General features: G+C 42.9%; 1 protein-coding gene across 1 annotated transcript in view; it reads right to left on the reverse strand.

The window, feature by feature from the left end:
* The window catches only part of RASSF1 (Ras association domain family member 1), a 315149-nt gene extending 313144 nt beyond the window's left edge, over nt 1–2005 (reverse strand). Inside the window, exon 1 of the mRNA XM_078661270.1 lies at nt 936–2005. Within this exon, the coding sequence (XP_078517396.1) occupies nt 936–1230 (295 nt within the window). The 5' untranslated portion in view covers nt 1231–2005. The remainder of the gene's footprint in view (nt 1–935) is intronic.
* Between the last annotated feature and the right edge of the window lie 21230 nt (nt 2006–23235).

Here is a 23235-nt window from a genome sequence, read left to right on the forward strand (position 1 = left end):
GCAAGGTCAACTCCAACGTATGAGGCCCAATACAAAGCAGCATGGAAAAAGCCAGAAGCTACACCACGTGAGGGGCGTCTCACGAGGGGCGTCTCAAATGTTGTTGACTGTTTTGTATTAGGAACAGCACCCCTGGGTGGAGTTAGAGCAGATGCCTGAGGACCCTTTAGAGAGCGGATGGGTAGGCAGAGAGGGGTCATGACTGGAGAACTATAGGTTTTCACCAAGAGACTAAGAGTGAGTGACTTCCCTTGGGGGTCATTCACTGCTGACACCTTTTGTTAGGTTGAGACTTGGTTAAGTAGGGATACCATCTAGAGCAGGGTAGGGACAGCCTAACCTGTGTGTTTTCCTCCAACTTAAATGAAGGAGAGATCTCAATATGCGTCAATGCTGATAGCTTTATTATTCTTAGAACTTGTGCTGGTAATTTCCGTTGCTCGTCTGAGGGCTTTCAGAGAGCACATGTATGTAGTTGGACCTGTGTATCTCGTGAATCTCATTCTGAGATGCCTGTATTTGCAGCTTATCCTAACCTTACAATAAACTTTTGAAAGCTAGAAGTTGTTTGTGATCTTTTGGAGCGAGGTCCTTTATTGGGTGAACTAGCTTGGTAAGAGATGCACTTTCTTCCCTCAATGACAGGCAACAAAGGTTCAGTCGACCAGATCGAGGTTTAGATCAATAGTGATAAGGTATCGATCAAAATCTCGCCCTTCCAGAAACGTGTCGACATGTTATGTATTGTAATTAAAAACAAAAAAATATTTTTCTGATCACCTCGATGGATTTCTAAACCTCCAATCTGCCAATTACTTACAAGCAGAATCTTAATTCCTACATTCTGTGCAGTCAACTTTCAGTTCCCTTCACTTAGAACGTGCAACCAATTCACTCACAGATACCAGTAGTCATGTAAGTGCTTGGTTACTCACCTGTGCACCGGAGGCTCTTCTTGTAAATACCCCAGATGAACTCCCCGCAGAGGTCACACCAGGCCGGCTGAGTGTGAGTGCAGGACTGAAAGCGGTGGCCTTCGCCCAGGTCCCTGGTGAGCCGGGGGTCGCTCTGCTCCCCCAGCAGCCGCAGTCTCCGCACCCTGGCCAAGAGGTCCGGGGCCTTGTTGGGGGCGATCCTCAGGGCATTGGTTCGCTCCAGGCGGGTGCCCCGGGTCCTCTGGCCACCTGCCAGGTCGATCGGCCCCATGTCTCGCAGCTCTATCAGTTCCATCTCCGGCCGGTGCCCAGGAGCCAGCCAAGTCACCCAAAGATGCTCACCAAATGAGCTCGCGCCATGCGTACACAGCTGACTGGTTCGGTAGCTTAAACATCCTCAGGAGGGCAAGAAGGCGCGGGAAGAAGGCATTTTCAAAGAGTCAAGTCCAGAGTTTTTGTTTCCATTGGAAAAAAAGTTTCTTGGCAGGCGAATGCATGCTATCGCATCAATTCCATCTTCCTGCCAGCGTCCCACCCTGGGTATCTCACTGTTTTCCTTGCCGTCCGTGCTTCCTTCTCTCTCACGCTCTCATCTTCTCCGTGTCTTCCTCTTCGACTCTCCCTTATCCCTCGACTCTGTCATCGCACTCCTGTCTCTGTTACTCCCTGCTTCTCGGCGGGGTTCGTTCTCTAGGTTTGCTCTCCCTTTGCTGTCTCTCTTGCTCTCCAGTCGCTCCCTCTTGCCGGCTCGCCGGCTCGGGTTACTCTCGGTTGCCTCCCCCGCCTGGCTCAGACGTCCAGCTTTGCCTTGCCTCCCCTCCCTCCAGACTCTAGCTCGTCTACCTAACCTCCCGAATGTCTCACACTCTGTCTACTCTCCGAGCTCTTTCTTTCTCTCAGTCTTTCATACCCTCGTTTTCTTCCCCAGCCCTAATACTTGTACCCCACTATCTCCGCTTTGTATTATGTTTTGCCGTCTTGCTTTCCCCAATTTCCTCACAACTTTTCTTCTATGCGCTGTTGCTCCTGCCTCTTTCTCCACCCTTTCTCTCTCTCTCTAGTTTCTGGCTGTCGCTCTATCTTACATTCACGCAGTTTCTTTCCGCTTCCGTTCGTTTCTTCTCTTCTCTGTGTTTTTTATGTCCGCCGCCTTGGTTGGCCTCCGCAAGACGCTTACAACCGACGAGCAGGAAAAGGCGTCTTGTCAGAGCCGAATTCGGAAGAAAAAAAACACACACAGCCCATTGTGCTCGCTGCGTGGACGCACTTCTGCCCACTTACATGACAGCACGTGGGTGTCTGTGGCGGAACAGATGCATTTAGTGCGAGAGAGCATGTCTGTGTGGTTTTGTCTTTGAGCAGCAGCCGCTGGGCTGTGTTAGACAGGTGTAGAGTGTGGATATCCGAGGTAAAGTCAGCAGGGCAAGTTAGGGGCTTTATTGAGAGTTTGAAAATAGTGGCGGCTCCTCCGCTATGGTGGAGGAGCGTCGCCCACTGCTTTCTCGCAGTGCGAGAAGCAAAAACATAAAATGTTATAACGTTTAGTTATTACCATTTTATGTTTTCATTGCGGGTGGTGCTGCTCTGCTAAACGGAGCAGGGCAGGGTAGGAGTGGTCTTTCCACTTCTAAGTGTGCAATGCCTATTTGGTTGGCCCTCTCGGGCCGCCCAAACCAGTCATGCGCACTTTCCCCTTCTCCATGCACGCTGCCTGCATGGAGAACATGTCTACCCCTTCAGCCCATGGTTGAGTGCCGTGCCACTGCGCTCAGACCAATCACAACGTTGCATTGCAGCGTTTGATTGGCTTAGGGGAGGGAGCCTGGCTGCCTGCTTCCTGTTCCTGTCTGAGTTAGAGGCAGGAGAGCAGGAGCAGAGAAGACGCGGAACCCGGCCTCAAGGTAAGGTTTTTTTTTCATGCCCCCTTCCGTGTGACTCCCCCCTCTCGCGCCCACCGCAACCGCCCCCACCCGCGAGCTATGTCGGCCGCAAATGCATTATCATCTGTAATGAAGGCGGTGAATGTTCCAGCTGCCGCTTTACAAGTGCCTTATAGCCTTTAACACTTGTAATACTAAGAATGGTATTTTGACCTCTTTGTGGTGAAGTATCCCTTCCTCCAAACTCTACATAAGGCCCTATATTTTGAAAGCAGAGAAATACAGTTCTCTTTTGGAAAGCCTTTCTCTGGCACTATACCTTTCCACTCACAAATACTGTTTCTCTGGCACTATACCTTTCCACCCACAAATACTGTTTCTCTGGTACTATACCTTTCTACCCCCAAATACTGTTTCTCTGGTACTATACCTTTCTACCTCCAAATACTGTTTCTTTGGCACTATACCTTTCTACCCCCAAATACTGTTTCTCTGGCACTATTTTCATGTAACTCGCTGTTTCAAATGCCTCTTATTCGATAGGAGTTTGAATTACATGTTTGAGTGATATTTGCATCAGGTGATTACCGGGGCCGTTAAATATTTGAACTTTTATCAAATGTTGGTACGTTATTACTGCTGGATTAAAAGAGGAATGTATACAGTATGTACAGTGAAAACGCCGTCAACTACCAGAACAGCCATCTTCAGAAATTCCAGGTAGATTCAGTTTATTGCACCTGATAATGTACCTGTGGTATGGTTACTTATCTGCTTTAATAAAAATTCCTATATTCTGAAAATAATGATAATAATAATAATAATTAAGTGTGCTTAAATGTAAGGGAGTAGCCAGAAAAGTAAAGTACCTCCTACATTGAACCAAAGCAAGTGAAGTAAGTGAGCCTGCCCCTCCCTAGAAACGCTCCCTTGTCTCTTCCATCCAAGCATCTATCCTTTCACCCTCCCATTCACCCTCTGATATCTAACATTTCACCTTTACATTCTATCACCCATGCATTATTATATCCATCATTCAGTCTTTCATTATTCCTTCCTCCCACTAGCCATTCCCTCCACCCATCCGTTCACACATCCATCATCTATGCATTCATCCATCCATACATCTATCCACCCATTATTTGACTGACCCATCCATCAATAAATCCTTTCATCCATAAATTGACCTTTTGTCCATCCTTTCAGACTCTCAGATTTCTGTTCACTTTGCCATCCATCCATCCTTTAGGTTTTCTATTTACTATGCCATCCATCCATTCATTCATCCACTCAGATTTGCATTTACTCTGCCATCCATCCATCCCTTCCTCCATCCATCATCCACTCATCAGACCATCTTCACAGATTACCATTTACAGTACCCTCCTTTCACCCACCCATCCATCATCTCAGATTTCCATTTAACATGCCACCCTTTTGATTCACCCAACCAGTCCACCAATCCATCCGTTCAGATTTCTATTTAATCTGCCACCTTTTCATCCACCTTTCCATCCTCTCAGATTTTCTCTTATTCTGCCATCCATCTGTCCATCCATCCAGTCATCTTCTCAGATTTTTATTTACTCTGCCATCCTTTCACCCATCCATCCATCCTCTCAGATTTCCAATTACTCAGCCATCCTTTCACCCACTCATCCATTCATCCTTTCACCCACCCATCCTTTCACCCACTCATCCTTTCCCCACCCATCCATCTTTTCCCCAACCCATCCTTTCACCCACGTATCCATCTATTCATCCTTTCACTCACCCATTCTTTCACCCATTTATCCATCCATCCTTCATCCATCCATTCTTCCACCCACTTATCCTTTCACTCACCCATCCTTTCACCCACTTATCCATCTATTCATCCTTTCACTGACTCATTCTTTCACCCAATCATCCACCCATCCTTCATCCACCCATCCTTTCACCCACTCTTCCACCCCCTCATCCTACATCCTTCTTTCCATTTCCTATCAACTCATTGTTCTTCATGCAGAATTAAATATGAGCTTATATCTGCCAAATTACAAACAGAAGAATCCCAAATAGAACCCCACTGCCACTGTAGCTGCTAAAGTCAGGCGTTCAAGACGCCCCTGCTTAAAGGTATGTTTATGTTTGTGTGTATGGGATTTGCATGCGCGTGTTGGTGTGTGAGTGTGGTGTTATCACGTCAGTATTTGTATGGTGAATGTATGTTATTATTTACAGCCTTATAGCGTTCTTGGAATCATGATTGTGGAATATCCCAATGAAAGGAATTAAAAGGAGTAGGTGCAAATGTGTTTTATCTGTTCAATAGTATGTTATGATATCTGCCATTTGTGTAGTAGCAACTGCCACTAGTGTGGCAACGTGACACTGTCACCCTCCCATCCTCTACTGTCCCAGATGCTAACAGCCACTGACCACCGTGCACTGATCACCACTCGTCCTCCACACGCTGCTCGTGCGCTTCCCCGCCAACGCGGTAGGTGCACTCTCATGCACCACCTGCCGCTTCTCTTACGTTGGACACCAATGTCTATCTCTCCTCCTCACCCGACCGTCACAACTAAACCCCACATAACCTCCCCCTCACACAACACCCCGAACCTGCCCTGTTGAATTGAATTGAATTGAATAAGGAACTTAGAAAGCGCATACTGTCACTCCAAAAGAAGCATCCTGGCGCTATCCAGTTAAGGTCATGCAGGCTAGAAAAAGGTGGAACCTATATAAGAGAATGGCAGACTACGTCTGGTAAACCAATGATCCCAGTCTTTAACCTCTTCCATGCTCATGACGAGCTGAGCTCGTCATGAGCCACGGCGCTCCGGTGCTCATGATGAGCTCAGCTCGTCATGAGCCGTGGAAAGCTGGCATGCGGGGATAATTCCCCTGCTGTGCTGAGCGTTCCACGGCAGGTAATGCACCTGTGACGAGCTGAGCTCGTCATGAGCACAGGAGCGCCGTGCCTCATGATGAGCTCAGCTCGTCATGAGCATGCGGGCGCTGTGCGCGCCCCCCTCCCCCCCAGCACAGCGGGAAAATAACCCCCGCAGCGAAGGGGCTAAAGCCTTCTGAACTGTTTTTCTGGTTCAAAGCATCTTAATTTGTCTGGAATACGGTTCTCATCTCCCACTCAGGCATCAGGCATGCCATTGAAATCTGGGACATCCTCGACAACCCCTCACCAGACCTCCTCTTCTAGACCGAAACATGGCTCATGCTGACCTCAGCTGCCATCTTCATTGCAGGGTTTCCTCCCTTTGCTTCAAAATAGTAAGACATGACAGAATCTGCCAACCAAGAGGAGGACTAGCCATCACCATTAAGAAAACATCTGCAACTCAATCACATCCGCAGACTCCATCAATCTCCTGGTAAACCTACCCTTCAAACTGCTAATATCCTGCAACACCATCCTGGGAGGAGTTCTCCTCTACCAACTGCCTGGACCTTAAGCCACCTTCAATAACCCTATCTCAGACTTCATTGTCCCAGTAATACTTGACTCCGTGACTTTATCCTACTCGGCAACCTCAATAACCATCTGTTGCACCGCGGCCTCGCCCAATGCCGGCTTTCATGGCACTTGCAGGCATGCAGGGGAGGTGCAGAGAATCTTGGCTAGCTGGCACGTTCCTCTCAGACACTTACCTGGTGGCTGCTGGGTCACCAGTATAATGCCCTGCATCTGCCCTCTTGTCCTGGGGCATAGTGGCTAGGAGGCTCCCCTGGGGTCTCAATTACCAGAGTCAATCTTCCTCCCATAATCCTCTAGTGAGAATTCATAGGATATAGCTTCTAGATACAAGATATCGGCTTCCCATATACTATCATTAGGTCTTACTAATCCATCATGGCGCCAATCCTTTTGATATAATTTCCTGGAGTCTGGGGTATAAAAGAAACTAAGAATTGTTCTTCCCTGAGTCGCAATGTCCTGGCAGTCCTGTCTTAGCCTCTTCTATCCCAACTAATTTCCAGTTAGTCCTATTTCCTGATTGGTATTCTTCGCCCTGGTGTTTCTGCATGCTTCTGCCTGCTCCTTGCTGCTGGCCTGTTCCCTAGATTCTTTACCTGCTCTGGAAACTATAGTCCCCTCCTGCTCTACTCTAACATGCTTGGAGGTTTTTTGTCCACTGTTTTTTTTTCCTTCCGACATTGGCTTTTTCTGGCAGGCACTATCTGCTTTGGCACTGTTCTGTGTCAGGGGAATTGTGGCTCCTAGAAGGGATTTCCAGTAACTCTGGCAGGCCAGGACTGTCAAGACATGGACCTCCCAATCCAACTGCCACTGAGGAACTTCAGCTGAGGGATCAACCTTCAGAAGATGACACCATCTGGAAGACCAGACAGACCCTAACACCGACAACCTCCTGGAAGATCTGAACACACACAGACTCACGCAGTGAGTGAAGAACCCAACCCACACCACCAGAAGCTCCTCAACCAAAACTTCACCAGTTTCACTGACATCTTGGTGGATAAGACCACAAACACAAAATCTTGGTGGATAAGCCCATCCTTTTTACATGGACCAATTACGCCTTGGTTTGCTTCAACCTGATAGTCCCCCTCCATCTCGGAACAACACCCTCCAAAACCACCTGATGCAACTGGAAACATGGACCACGAAGTTTCAAAGCTGCCATCTACAGCACCACAACAATGCTTGCGTTCCATCACCAACTTCAAAGCCTGGATCATCTCCTGGGCAGACGCCCTAGCCTAGCCCTTCTCAAGACCAACATCGCCCTAAGGACCAGAACGCAAGGCAGCTGGTGCACATAAGAACTCAGACTAGCCAAACGCCACTGCAGCAACTAAAATTCCTATGGAGCTGACCACGATGGAAACTGCGTCCACCATGCGCTCCATTCACTCTTTAAAAAAAAAAGGTTTTATTTAATTTTTTACAACAAAGAAAAAAAGGTAACAAACGTGCACCCACAATAACTATATCTGAGTATAGATCAGTTGTTCAACATTAGCAGTGTTGCAGTGTACAAACAGTCCCCACGGGGAGTCCAACATACACCAAATAACACATACATATTAGCAGTCTTCCACAGTAAATCATGAGGACTTTTATTTGATCTCAGAGACCCCAGATCTTAACATTTTTCTTTGGATAACCTCTAACTTTTTTACATGACCTTTTGTGCCACCAATTACAGGTCCATCCCCTCCCCCCACTCCAAGGGGAAGGTGTCTTTGGTGCACCCCAATGTTTGGCAACATATCATTTTGCCACCACCAGGCCCAGGTTACAGAAGATACGTTTGGCTTGTGGGACATCTACATCTGAGGTTATACCAAGGAGAACATACTTAGGTCAGCCTGAACGGACTCCTCCAGGACCTTGCCTTTTTCACCCTGTACTTCGCTCCAGTATGATTGTATGTTGGGGAAGTCCCAGCGTGTGTAGGAATGAACACCCGTCCTTGCATCTCAGGTAGTCCGAAGACTCCACTCTCCTAATTTTATGCAACCAGACTTGGTCATAGCAGACCCTATATAAAATCTTAAGTTGTTTAAGTCGTAGTCTCAAATTAATAAACACTTCCCTCCGGTGCATCAGGGCTGCCTCCCAATCTATGTCGTCTAGGTCTCCCACTTCACTCTCCCACCTCACTCAAAGCTTCATCAGGGTGTCAGGCATTTTGGTGTTTATTGTCCTGTAGGTGCAAGAGACCGCCTTTACTTCTAATTCCCCTTGGAGCAGTCTCCCCTTTAATGGTGCGTATTCTGGAATATCACACACATTCAGCCCCTCTGCGTGCCAGGCGTGCCTGTGTTGTATGTATTTAAAATATTGTGTACTGCTAAGTTGGTAGTCTCGCTGAAGGGAACTAAAAGGAACAAGATCAGTGTCCTCAAGAAGCTCACCAAACCTGGATATGCCAATTAGATCCCAAGCTCCAAAACCTCGCTGTTATCCAATTTCCTTCAGTCTCGTCCCAACCGATAATGGGGTCTCCCGGGTGAACCTAGCCACCCAACCCAGGCATTTTGCAGTCTTGTTCCAAGCATCAATCGTCATTTGCGTTGTTGGCAATAACATCCTCGTAACCTTTCGCCCATGTAAGTAGTGTAAATATGGCCTGGATTGGAACTGATGCCACTCCAGTACATAAGTGGGATGGTCTCTGGGCGCATACCCCCAGTCATTAATGACTATTAACTGTGCCACCCAGTAATAAGCCTGAATGTCCAGGAGGACAATGCCTACATTGTACTAGTTTTGCTTCAGAGTCCACAGCGCCACCCTAGAGTACCCACTGTTCCATAACAGTTTACGGACCTCCCGGTCTATCTTGGCAAAAATCTATTCTGGGACCTTGTAATAAATATTTTGGAGGACATATATGAATTTTGGCAGGTTAAGTGTTTTAAACATTGCCACCTACCAAGTAGCACCAGCGGGGGTACCCACCAGCGGTCCACGTCTGCTTGGAAATCCGCTAGCACTCTCCAGAGGTTGCGGTCTAAGCTACGTTTGATGTCTGAGGGAACATACACCTCGAGGTATCAGAAACCCTCCCTATCTATTCACACCCGTCCAGGCAGGTCCTCCAGGTCCAGCCCAGCCCCGCTGAATGTAGGCCTGATTGGTCGCAGTTTATGGTGTACCATGAAAGGACACCACAGTCATCAAATACCTGAAACACCACCAGGATAGTCTCTCTCTGTCGTGTGGCATTGCTCTATTCACTCTTGAGCCCCATTGGATCCCTTACCACACTTCATTTTCACCAAAAGACTTGACCCCTTTTGCTACGCGCTCGCCTTGATACTCAATGACTCTCTCACCACAGCCACTTTCCCTGATGCCTGAAAACACGTCATCATACTACCCCTTAAGAAGAAACTCTCACTAGGCCCAAAGACTCTGGCAAATTACAGACCAATCTCTTTGCTTCCCTACCCTGCTAAAGTCCTGGAAAAACTTTTCAACAAATGACTGACCGACCACCTCAACAGCAACCACCTCCTCAACCCCTCTCAATCCAAAGTCGGTCCCTAACACAGCACGAGACCACCGAGATTGTGGACAGTCTTGAACGCAGCAGAGAGGTCTAGAAGGATCAGGGTAGCTGCCCCATTTGAATCTGCCAGTATTCTCAGCTACTCCATTATGGAGACTAGAATAGAGTCTATCCTTGTACAAGTACAGGTGGTCTGTACATTCAGTATGATATGTTTTTTTTCCCAGTGAATTACAGCTTTTGGGGGTCGCTGACTTTTCTATTACTGTGGTATAGATAACCTCTGTTTGCTACTGGTTTGTAACTGACAGGGTTGTGTGAAACTGAACTATTTTTCTCTAGAAGACATTTGATGAATGAACATTTGCTTTCCATCGCTACGGTAGCCATTATAAGAGAGGTATCTTTACAGTTTCTGATATAGAAAAGGGAGTGGGGGGTGGTCATGGGTCAGAGGATGTTCCTGCTTTTCTCCTATGTGATATTCGCTCACGAAAAGGATTCATTCAACACAGGAAGTAGGCCTCTAAGGTGCTTCTTTTAGTTATCCAAGTTTGTGTTTCTTGTTAACTGTGCACCTTTAGCTGGTAGCTGAGACGGAGAGTTTATACTTCCCTCTCCTTTTCCACTGAAATGAAGAGACCAAAGTATCACAGAACATTTGGGAGGGGATCATTTAATGTGAGCAGACTGGAGGGTCCTGTAATTTTTAGATAATTCGGAAAAACACATTTGCAGGAGAACAATGCATTAGCGAGACAAGAATAGTATGTCTTTTTTTTCTTTTCTGAAGTTTGCTCTCTAGCTGTATAGTTTACAGGTGCACACTTTCTGCTGCATAGATTTAGGTTCTCCGTTTTCTCTGCATTTCAATGCTCTGATTGTGTAGTTGAGAACTGAAGAAAACCTAATGAACCATTTCGAGGGCCAGGTGTACTTAAAGTCTAGGGATCTGATTATGTTTATACTTTTGAATAAGTTTACTTCTTTTCGGTATTCACAAACTGCACTTTTGTAGTAATATACACTTTTACAATAAGTTTACGCCTTTTTGATAAGTCCAGCACTACACATGGCCAATAACAGGTGATAGGGACTTACTGCAAAAGTGTAAATTACTACAAAAGTGCAAGTTATTAAAAAATTGTTGTTTATGAATACCGAGGAGTGATAAACCCACTTAAAAGTGTAAGTTACTACAAAAGTGCAGTTTGTGAATAGCAATCTATAGAAAGTTCTGTAGCTCTACGGAAGTACTACAAAAAGTACCGCAAAGTGTAGTTTATGAATCAGGTCCGAAATGATTTATTTTTTCCATTTGACGGTTCTGTTGAATGTTAGCCGTTGATTACATTGTTAAATTGCCTTTGCCAGGCATCAGAATGGTTCTAGACTAATTTTTGAAGCAGTCGCAATAATTTTCAGAGTTTAGATTCAGATTCTTCAAACCATAATCTAGTATTCGACGACTGAATTGGCCCTCTGGACAATTTGTTGGTGGAATGACCTCTGTAAGGCCTGTTGGAGAAAGAAGAAGAAGAACACAGAAGGGATTCATCCATGAGATGAAGAAATCTAGATTCCTCACCCATCTCAGTATAAGACCCTACAACACTGGAGGAGATGCCTCTGAATCACTCTCCAGGTTTCAGACAAGATTCTGAAGGGTATCCCAGGAAAGATATGGATTCTCACCACAAAAATTGTGGTCAAGGAATACTTTTCATTCAGTCTTTTCGTTGAATGTCAGCTTTGTCGTTGAATGTCAGGCTCCGTCTGATTTCAGAGAAAATACAAAATGGTGGAAAAAAAATCTGATGAACCCAGACTTGTAAAACTAAAGTTTCAAACATGAAAATCTTTTTTCTCAAAACAATTTGAGACAATTTAACAATTAAAGATAAAAAGTGAACATGAGGGTACAAAGAAAGCCCCTGAAACAGGTAAGGAGAAAGAGAGGCGGGAGTTTAAAGAAGGGCAAGAGTACTATATTATTTGTAAGTGTAGAGGTACTATGGCATAGACGACTGTGCAAGTACTAGGATACAGGAAGAGGTTATGAATAATAGGGTATAGGCAGGCTTAGAGGCATTAGGAAATAGGTAGTGTACAGGTACCAGCATAAATATAGGGTTAGAGGAACCAGGGTACAGAACTAGATTGTATCCATGGTGTACTAAAAGGAAGGAATAGGGGTTTACCTCTGCAAATGGGAAAAAAGAAATTTGTGTGATCCAGCAAAAAAGGACGGCAGGTATGTTTTCAACACAAAGCGCATTCACTAGAGTATATTTGTCGTCATGAGGATGAAATGTAACTGGAAACAATCAAGAAGACACATTTTTGGAGAACATTTCTCCACAACAGATTTCCTTGAGTTCTTTCCCCCCCCAGAATCACATTCAATCAATTGCCACTCATGGCTTTGAACAAAAAATATAAACATATTACAATGCATTGACATCGATTTTAGCTTTAGTGCAGAAAGTTAATAAGACTATTTTTCATTTGCCTGATACATCTACAACTCACTTTACCACTAGCAGCCGGAAGGAACCTGACTTCGCCTACTGCCATTTCACAAACACTCAAATATGCAGACCTAACATTTGAAACACACCACAGGAGAAACATGTCGACCACTTGTGGTGAACTAGCTTCATTTGTTTGAGTATCGTTTGTGGTAAAGCAGCTGTCGGTTCACTGCAGTTTAAGGCAATCACGTGCTTTTATGTTCATGAGGTAGTGGGGTAGGTGGGAGGAAAGTGATCAGATGCAGTGTATTTATGCAGAATATTTGTCAAGGTGCATGTGTCTTGTTTAAGTGCACTAGTGTGATGAAGCTCATGGTTGGAGGATAGGGAGAGTGTGCTGGAATGTCAAAAGTTTCATAGGTTGTTTATTTTATTTGTATGTTATGCATTTATTTTGCTTGTATAGAGCAACAGTCAGCAGCCTCAGCTTGGCATTAGGAGAGAATGACAACCCTATATCTGAAGAGGAAGCGCCCATTAGGCAAAAAAGAAAATTTTTCAAATATTTCCTGAAGATTATATAATCTTGGATCAAGCACAGTGGCGGAGGAAGGGCATTCCAAAGTTGAGAACCTAGTAAATGTAAATGTAAATGTAGTTGAGCTTATATAGCGCACAGCTACCCGCAGTGGGTGTCCTGGCGCTTGCTTAGGGAACCCTTCCTGGTATTCCCCTGTGAGATAGCAGGGTATCCACAAGGTGAAAGTCAGGCATCCCGCCGCGAGGGGCCGTTGTGGAGATTAAGCAAGCTATTGCCCAGAGTCGCAGAGTGTGAACCCGTGAGTCGAGGAGGCACCGGGGCGAGAATTATCGAGTCCGTGGAATTTTTAGCCCAAGACCCGCCGAGGCGGGGAATTGAACCCTGGTCCAGGACTGATCTCAGCTTCCGGGTCTGCTGCCTCTAACCCCTGAGCCACACTTCTCCACCCCTGAGCCACACACTCTTAATGATCTTCGACTGCGTTGGACTTTCCTGCTGTGTGGAGTTGTCAGTAGGACCTGAGATGCAGATCTTGGAGGATGCCCTGCCATGTAAGGAATGATGAGGTCTAACAAGAATTTGGGGCTTGTTTGATTCGGATCAGTATTGAAATATCGAGGGACAAAATATCGAATTATCAAAATATCGACGCCAAAATATATAGGGGCAGAATATAGAATGCCTATCTAAAAACAGGTAAGTACTAAAATATCGATTCCAAAATATAGAATGTTAAAATATAGTTAACTAAAAAATCGAATTTTTTAAATGTATTGAAAAAACTAGAAATGTTATTAAATAATGAACATAATTAAATAAAACATAATTAAAATAATGTAAAAAAGCTTAAAATGTAAAAATAATAAATGAAATGTAAAACTTTTTTTAAATATAAATGTACTTAATAATATTATAAAATAATAATTACTACTAATTATAAAATATTTAGAACATTAATAAAAATATATTTACATAAATATATAAATCAACATATATAAATATAAAAATAAATAAAATATAACAATTAAATTATTACAATAAAAAAATTATGGTAATTAATAATGAGTGCATCAATACAGAAAACATTGGATAGCGTAGGCGTAAAAATTACTATTTCCACTCCAGAGAGTGCAACAGTAGGGAAAGCGTTGGATACCGTAGGGGTAAAAATTACTATTCCCACTCCAGTGAGTGCAACGAAAGTGTTGGATAGCGTAAGGGTAAAAATTACTATTCCCACTCCAGTGAGTGCAACAGTAGGGAAAGCGTTGAATAGCGTAGGGGCAAAAATTACTATTCCCACTCCAGAGAGTGCAACAGTAGGGAAAGCGTTGGATACCGTCGGGGTAAAAATTACTATTCCCACTCCAGTGAGTGCAACAAAAGTGTTGGATAGTGTAAGGGTAAAAATTACTATTCCCACTCCAGTGAGTGCAACAGTAGGGAAAGCGTTGTATAGCGTAGGGGCAAAAATTACTATTCCCACTCCGGAGAGTGCAACAGTAGGGAAAGCGTTGGATACTGTAGGGGTAGAAATTACTATTCCCACTCCAGTGAGTGCAACAGTAGGGAAAGCGTTGGATAGCGTAGGGGTAAAAATTACTATTACCACTCCAGTGAGTGCAACAGTAGGGAAAGTGTTGGATAGCGTAGTGGCAAAAATTACTATTCCCCCTCCAGAGAGTACAACAGTAGGGAAAACTTTAGATAGCGTAGGGGTAAAAATTACTATTCGCACTCCAAATAGTGCAACAGTAGGGAAAGCATTGGATAGCGTGGGGGTAAAAATTACTATTCAAACTCCAGAGAGTGCAACAGTAGGGAAAACGTTGGATAGCGTAGGGGTAAAAATTACTATACCCGCTGCAGAGAGTGCAACAGTAGGGAAAGAAATGATTTAATATTAAAATAAGATTACATTAATTATCAATACCAATAAAAAATTAATTAAACATAATGCCCAATTAATAACAATTAATTACCAATTAAAAACATTATTATCAATTAATAAATTAATTACCAATAAATATTTAATTATCAATGAATTATCAAAACATATAAATAAAAATAAAAATGAACTTTATTACAATTAAATTACTTCCCACCCAATTCCCCTATAAACCCACAACCCGCTCCTAATATTAAAAAACTACAATTAACATAATTATCAACTAATCAATTAATACAAATTAATTATCAATTTATAAAAATTACTTACCAATTAATAAACATTAATTACCAATAAATAATTAATTATCAATTAATTAATAATCAATACATATAAATAAAATGTAATATTTAATTTACTATAATTAAATTACTTCCCACCCTATTCCCCTATAAACCCACAACCCGCTCCTAATAATAAAAAATACAATTAACAGAATTGTCAATTAATCAATTAATAAAAATTAATTACCAATTTATAAAATGTAATTACCAATTAATAATTAATTATCAATCAATTAATTATGAATACATACAAATAAAAATTAATATTTAATTTAATATAATTAAATTACTTCCCACCCAATTCCCCAATAAACGCACAACCCGCTACGGAATTAAATTACGCAAAAATTAAATTACATTACATTCATTACTTTAAAAAAAATAAACATACATTAGAAAAATAATACATAATTTTAACACATATAATACCATACATAACACTAAAAAAATTCGATATTATGGGAATCTATATTATAAAATTTGATATTATGGAATTCGACATTTCCTACCCCAATTTCGATATTCTGTCCTATCTATATTTTGATTATTCGATATTCTGTCCATTCTATATTTTTGATTCAATATTTTGTCCATTCGATATTTTGGAATTGATATTTAGGGTGTTCCCCGTTTGATACACAGCCCTATGAATAACACTGAGTGCCTTTTGCTGGGCCCTTTGTTTAATCGGAAACCTGGTAAGTGTTCTGCAGACTTCTGAGATGTGTTAATATTTTGGAAGACCCACCACTAAGCAACTGTCATGCTTTGAATGCTTTCTCAATTGTGTTTCAGGTAGGTCTAGATCTGATACATTTCCATATTGCAGCTGTGAAAGAACAACCATCCCTACCACCAAGGTGCACTGTCCGTTGGGAATGGCTGGATTTTCCTTCAGGAGTGAAGCAACAGAAAGCTTACTGACCAAACATTTGGCATTTGTAAGGCAAATTTTAGCTTATCATCCATCTCTAATCCAAAAGTCTTCACCCGTGGAGTTGGAGAGGGCAAGTCACCCATCGAAGAAGACCAGAGGCTATCGAACCGGCACTATGATTCTTCTCCGAAGATTAGAACCTCAGTTGTGCTCTTTAAGAAAGTCATCTGACATCCTGACAAGCAGTCTTCGAGTCTGCCAATGTTGCCATGTGGAGTGGACTCAAATTTCAGCCACACACGGGTGTCATCAGCATAGGATAAAATCTTGCACCCATAAACCATCTTGCACCTCGGAGGTGGTTTTCCGTAAAGAATTAAAAACTTATCTATTTCCTAGGGTCTAGTTCCACTGTATGGGCTTGTGGAGGCTGTAAATGTGGGATGCCGGGGCCAATGACTAGCGCGGGGACACACTGGTTAGTGTAACCAGGCGCTGTATAAGTTCAGGATTATTATTATTATTATAACTCCAGTTAGTTACCAAGATGGAAATTGAAGGGATGCATTTTTCGCAACATAATCTCTGCTGGCAACTCTTCCATCAATGAACACTTAAGAGTGGGTGTTGGCAGTTCTATGTTGCAAGGAAGGATGCAACAGTTGGAGTTCGAGAGGTTTTCACCTATTCAACCACATAAAATAAAATATACATTATTTTAAAGTAAATCTTGAAATATAATTGACACATTCTTTCAATAAATACTGGATACCAATAGAGGCGTCAACATCTTCTGTAAAGGCGAATGACCTACTGAAGGGCCTTGGAGGGAGAACAGAGTACTTTAATGGGCACCGGATGCCACAAAGGTTACAGCGTCTCAAGTTCCAGACATTGCAAATTTGTGGAAAACCGTGCTTCTACTCGCTTAGTGTCCAGAATGTGGACCGTGCCTTGCCTACACTCTCTAATTCGGGTGCTTTGTCTTTACTTCCTTATCCCTTTTACCTCAAATATAAGGTTTGAAGGTCAGATGGGCATGCAGTTGGAACCAAAGGCAGTTCCAAGACAGGTTGCGACCTCTAACTTTCTGCAGCAAATTAAGCGGGAAGAAATAAGTCAATTGGTAGATTTTTATGTCACCCTTATGGAATATGATGTACAGTGCACAGGATCACCAAGAGCAAATGAATAGGGAACTCAACCTCTTTTATTAATTGCAGGGTGTACCAGGAAGGAAATGTGCATATTTGGCTGGACCAAATAGGAGAATTGCCTGAAACGTTATCATTCCTGTGGTTTGAGGGTTGACCCTAGGCATAGACAAACTTTTCCGCCACATTGGGCGCTTTAGCAGTGCCAACGCAGATTGTCACTGAATTGACTTCAGCTTGAATTTTCCTGTTTCATTTTAATCTGCCCCTTTGTTTCAGTTTAGTACTGCTATGCGTGGTGGTGGACCGCTGGGGGTTTGCCATGCCTCCTCAACGGATCCAGGATTGCTTAGAAAATTCAATATTAGTATGTCAAAAACGTACATATATACTAAAAAGCAAAACTGACATTTTAAAGTTTCAAACATTCTGTGAATGTGAAGGAATGTGAAATTGGCTGATAAAAATAAAGTTTCCATCCTTATCTTGATTTTTTAGAGCAAGGCAAGTACAGCAAATGGAATCTAGTGTGGCCGATTGTTGGCCTCAGCTGAAGCAGCACTGGTTAGCACCGGCAAAAAGAGAACACACATTTGAGCAAAAAAGAAAGTGATATGCTTGACTCTAGTGTATCACTTCCTGTTTTAGAAATGAATCAACATTTTGAAATGCTCCAACATTCCCATTCAAATTTTAACTTTTGCAAATTTGTTTTGTTTGTGAATTAAACAACATATTTCATAATTATATATGTGTTTGATGTATGCATGTTTTAGTATTTTGTATACTGATTTGAGGATCAATTCATACAAATTGCTTAAGCAGGGGAACTCTGCTTCCAGTAGTGATTCACTGGGGGTCCATAAAAGTAAAAAGGTGAAGAACCACTGGTCTATAGTGACAGGATTAATCAGCCTGAATGTTTTCAATCATCAGTTATTGTATATCTAACTTAATGGGCATCAAAAGTTTCTTTCCATTTTTTTTTCTAAACGGATGGTTATTTACAGTTCCATGTGTGATATTTGCGGGTCAAATTTACTTAAATTTCAGCTGTCAAGTGCTCTTCAAAGACAAATAACTTTCACTTGCTTGACTGACAGCATCATGTCCTCTTCACTCAGCTCCAGGGTCATCCTAGGGAAATACATTTCCATCCATTAATATTCAGTTTCTATCTTCACATATTCCACAGATTTTGTTAATGAACTGCAGACAGTTACTGATGTGATGTACTTGTGTGTTCTTGCAGCTTGGTGCCATACTGCTTCTTCACTGAGAAAAGATCACACAGGGCTGGATGGAAATGTTATAATTCTGTGGTATCCTATGGGGCCTCCACCAAGAAACAGCCTGAGGTACTGCAGCCTGATTACAGCTAAGCTTTCTTTCTGACAAGGAGACCTCTAATAACTACCTAAAGTACTACAGGCTGGTACAGAGAAAGATTGTGTCTGACTCCCGGGGCATCTACTACTGATCTAAGATAATGCCAGCCTGCTACAGGAAAGGATTTATTTCTGACACCAGCAAGATTGCTGGGCATGTGTGTACATGCATCTTGACGCATGCATTCGAATACAATTGGCAAAAGTATTGTCTAAGTGGAGGTCAACTGGCTTTGCCAATGCTTGACTTTTTTTAACAGCCTTAGCCTGGCCATAACAATGCCCTCCACCATTAACTTGCCTTTTATTTAATCCACTTATGAAGGTTTACTCTTCTAACTATTTTGAATGTATTCAATGCACTTGCAATATACCTAATCAACGCACAATGCAATCTATAATGTTTTTGGTATCATGATCATGGTTCTTCCACTTGTGATCACTAAGATTACTACACATAGAGCCAGACATATGAAGGCATTTCGCATTGCAAAGGTTCTAATTTGTAAAATTGGATTATTTACATCTGCAAAATGGCCTTTTGATATGTACCAAACCGAAATTGCAATTCCGTAACACGTTACCAAATCTCAATTGTAGTTTGTGACTACATACGAATTGGTATTGGTATTGGTAAGCGGTGTGTTTAAGACCTCATTTCCATGAAGCAATTTGGAATGGGATGTATTAATGTTTTGCAACAGAATTTCAGGCAAAAAACATAAATATATTTCAGACTACACAAAGGTAGTGGTAATCCATTTGCAAACGGGAAGGGGCCTTCAAGTGACCCCTTCGCTTTTAGTGAATGTTTACAAAAACATTTTTTAAGAGTATGCAGTGGTCAACATGTTTTAAACATATCTCATTTTCCTATAGGGAAAATGGGTTGTGCTCAAGAAAAATGATAATTTTATTTCAAAGCAGTGACAGGCATGGTGGTCTACTGACCCCGGCAGACCACCATCTCTAAAAGGTCTATGAATCATAGTGGGTCACAATCTGCAACCTACCTCATTTATACACATAAAGTAGTGTGAATTATGACCCATTATCATTTGTTAATTTGCCAACTGACCTGTTAATACATAGGTTGGTTCACAAAATAGCATACTGGTCACAAATTGGGACCGGTATTTTGTGGCCTGTGTTTAGTACATGTGGCCCAGTGTTTTTAGCTGTACTCCACTGATTCACTGAGTACTTCTTATTAAGGGTATGAATTAAAATCATGTCTGTGAACACAGATTGAAGGTGCCAACAGTGTCAGTGTAAGGATTTTGAGGGTTTTGGGCACAACATATTTTGGAGATCCCTCTTCAGAACACCTTTCAATTTTAAACCCATTTCCCAATAATGTGGGCCCTCATGATGCCAAACATTATGAAATTATATATTAATCTTTCAGAATACTGATCACACACCAGCAGTTCAACTGTGCCTTGTCTGGGGACCCAAACATCCTTAAGATGACACTGGGTAGATCGATTCAGTGTCAGAGGAAAACATAGGTAGAGAAGGAGAGAGCTGAGGTTTAGATAGATACATAGAATAGATAAAGGTCAAATAGAGAGAAAGTCCACTTTCTCTGGGGCCCTTTACAAGAAGGGAGCCCTGGGCAATTTCCCGCGCCTTATGAATGCACTGATGCAGAAAATAGTGGACAGAAGTTTACAGTGGTTTTTCACATGAGTAACACGTAACAGAGCAAACAAATTCGGACTCATTTCATATTAAAGAAATGCATTTTCTCTAGGCCGAAAACGGAGAAAATGCATTGTGGGATAATTGTTTTCTATGTTGCCTCTAAATCATTTTAGTTGTGCTAAATATTTTAAATAAAGATTTGCTAGTCTAGAAATATCTCTTTATTGAAAATTAATATTAAAGACTTTACAGATTTTACGATTCATGTACTACTAAGAGAAGGAACTGATTTCCTACATTTTATTCACGATTTTAATTTTTGAAAATTGAGTTTTTCCTTTTCAATGTTCATGCTATAATCATAGCAAACTTCGGCGCATATTTCCTAGGAAACTGTCGGCCCGTGGCGTTAAGCCAAGAAGGCTAACCCCGCGCTCCGACAGTTATCAAACGCAGGGATGTGCCGTATTCACAAGAATATGGTTCACCCCTGCCTTTCCCTTAGCTCTGGCACTAAATGTAGCTGCCTACCGCCAACACAGGCACTCTTGCACCATTGTGCAAGGGTGCCTGTGGTGCAGGGAAAGACTGTTTATACGTTGGAAGGTGCCCCTTCCTGCACATAAACAATCGGTAATGGCGATTTGGAACTTCTACGTGGGCTGCATTGTGCATCACACATAGAAGTTGCAAATCATCATTGTTTAAAAATGATTGTTTATGTGTAGGAAGGGACACCTTCCTGCACACAAACAATCATTCATGGCGTTTTGCTCTTTCTATGCATGCTGTCCAATGCAGCACACATACAAACAGCAAAAACGAGGAGAAATAAAGCATTTCCCGCATTTCACCATGTTAAGACCAGGGTTTTTTTGGTCTTAATTTCGGCGATGCCTCCTATGTACATCACCCTTGTAAATAGGGGGCAGAGTCAAAAGCAATGGGTGTTGCGGTTGAACGCCCATCGCAACACCCATTCCCCACCCCTTTCACTCTAAGTATACCATGAAAGGGTGCCTTATTTGCAAGGCGACGTTAAGCCTGGTCTGGGATGGACCACCAGCAAGATGTAGGAAGCCCCAACGTATCAGAGCTGCTCTTCCAGGTCAAAGGTTGAAACATCAGGATCAAAGCCCACATTTCCTGGATTCATTGAGGTTGAGGGAAGGATGAAAACTACACCATTTCCAGATTGGCTTCGAAGAAGGAGAGTCTTTGTGAATGAATCAGGTGCGACCCGGCATGCCATTGTCTGGAGCTGATTCACGACTATCTGAGGCAAGTTCACCTCAATAAGCCATTTGTCAAGGTACAGTAAGACAGGTATTCCAACCTCTAAATATGTGCTGCAACCACCACTGTCACTTTTGTGAACACATGAGGGGCACTGGTGAGGACGAATGGGAGCTACAGAGAACAGAAAATGCTTGTGGCCCACTTGAAACCACAAGTAATTGTGTGGAATTTCAGGGAGATGTGTAAATAGGCATCCTGCAAATACAACAGTATTATCCAGTCTCCTGGATCTAGTGCAGAGAGAACTTGAGGCAGGGTCAGCATCTTGAACTTGTCCTTTTTGGGGAATTTCCGAGGGCAAAGGTCTTGAATAGGACAAAGTCCATGATGCCGGCACCCTTTTGATGGCTCCCTTGTCCAAGAGATGCTTAACTTCTCTTCTGAAGATGGACAGGGGACCCTTCAAGAGTCACTGTGGTGTAGGTGACAGATGAGATGGCGTCGAGAGGAAGGAGTGGGCATAGCCATCATGAACAATTTGAACACAGATCTGTCTGATGTGATGCTTTTCCACCTTGGAGGTAGTAACTTATACCATCTTCCAAAAGGGTGACAGGGTGAAACTGAGAGCAAACTAAAGGTGCTTTGAAGTGCCAGCTGGCTTGGGGCAGGAGATAGGGAAGTGCATTGCCCCTCTGAACCTGGACGCTGTCAGCCAGATCCTCGCTCACTCACTTGAAGGTGCTTGGGGTCTATTGCTGCAGCTGCAGGCTTAATAATAATAATAATAATAATAAATGAGTTTCTAAAGCGCCTGGTTATACTAATTAGTATGTTCCCGCTTTGATGTTGCCTTTGCTGGATGCCCCGTCAGAATTCTCAGAAAAGGTGGGAATATTAGGGATACTGCTGCATGACCTGAGAGAGACCAAGGGAGAGCACTGTTGCTCTGCTGTCCTTGAAGCACTTTATAGCTAAGTCTGACTTGTCCCCGCAGGGACAGGTGTCCATCAGTGACACATGTACGCCACTGGAGAAGCCTGTGCCAAAGCACCACAGTGGTACCGACTGCCTACTGAAAGTATCTGTGATGTCCAGCCCCGACCTAATGATGTGCTTCACTGTATTCTGACTGCCTTTAATAATTTGTGCCAAATTGGAATGAAAGTCATCTGGGACTGCTGGCAAGAATTTGCTCATCATGTTCCATAACACATGTGAGTAGCACCCCAGAAGGCACCTAGAGTTACCTGATCTGAGGGCTAAAGATCCAGACAAGAACATCCACTTTCTAAATGCCTCCAAGCACTTTGACTTTCTATCCAAAGACATAGTAGGGAAAGAGGTAGTATTCAACCTCCTTGTTGACGCTTGGACCACAAGACTCCCAAAATCAGATGCTGGAGGAGGAAAGATGAGCCCCTCAGAGCAGGTCTGTGTCGCCTCCTAATTTGTCTGTTTATAGTTGGGCAAGAACCAGGGTTTTCCCAAGTGCTCATTAAGGTACCCAGAGTGCTTTGTTGAATGGGAGAAGAGGCTTTGAAGAAGTGTACCCCAGCTGCAGATGTTCTCTTAAGACATTTGTTTTTACCTCCACTGAGAGGAGATGGAGGTCGATGACTGCCACACGCCTCCTAGTAACTATGGCAAATAATGGCGACTCTTTCGTGAAAGGTTCAGGTGGAGAGTTCAAGCCAGTGTCAGGGGACATACCAAAGCCGCTAGTAAATTGGAGACCCAAAAATCAATTCTCCTCTTAATAAAACTGACACTTATCATCCCCATCATCATGATGTTCAGGGTCAGAGACCCGCTGCGACAAAGGAAGTATCCCTTCCGAGTCCAAATGAGGCTAGGTGGCTTGTGTTTGAGATTGAGG

Source organism: Lissotriton helveticus, chromosome 9, assembly GCF_964261635.1.
Source record: "Lissotriton helveticus chromosome 9, aLisHel1.1, whole genome shotgun sequence".
Taxonomy (NCBI): domain Eukaryota; kingdom Metazoa; phylum Chordata; class Amphibia; order Caudata; family Salamandridae; genus Lissotriton; species Lissotriton helveticus.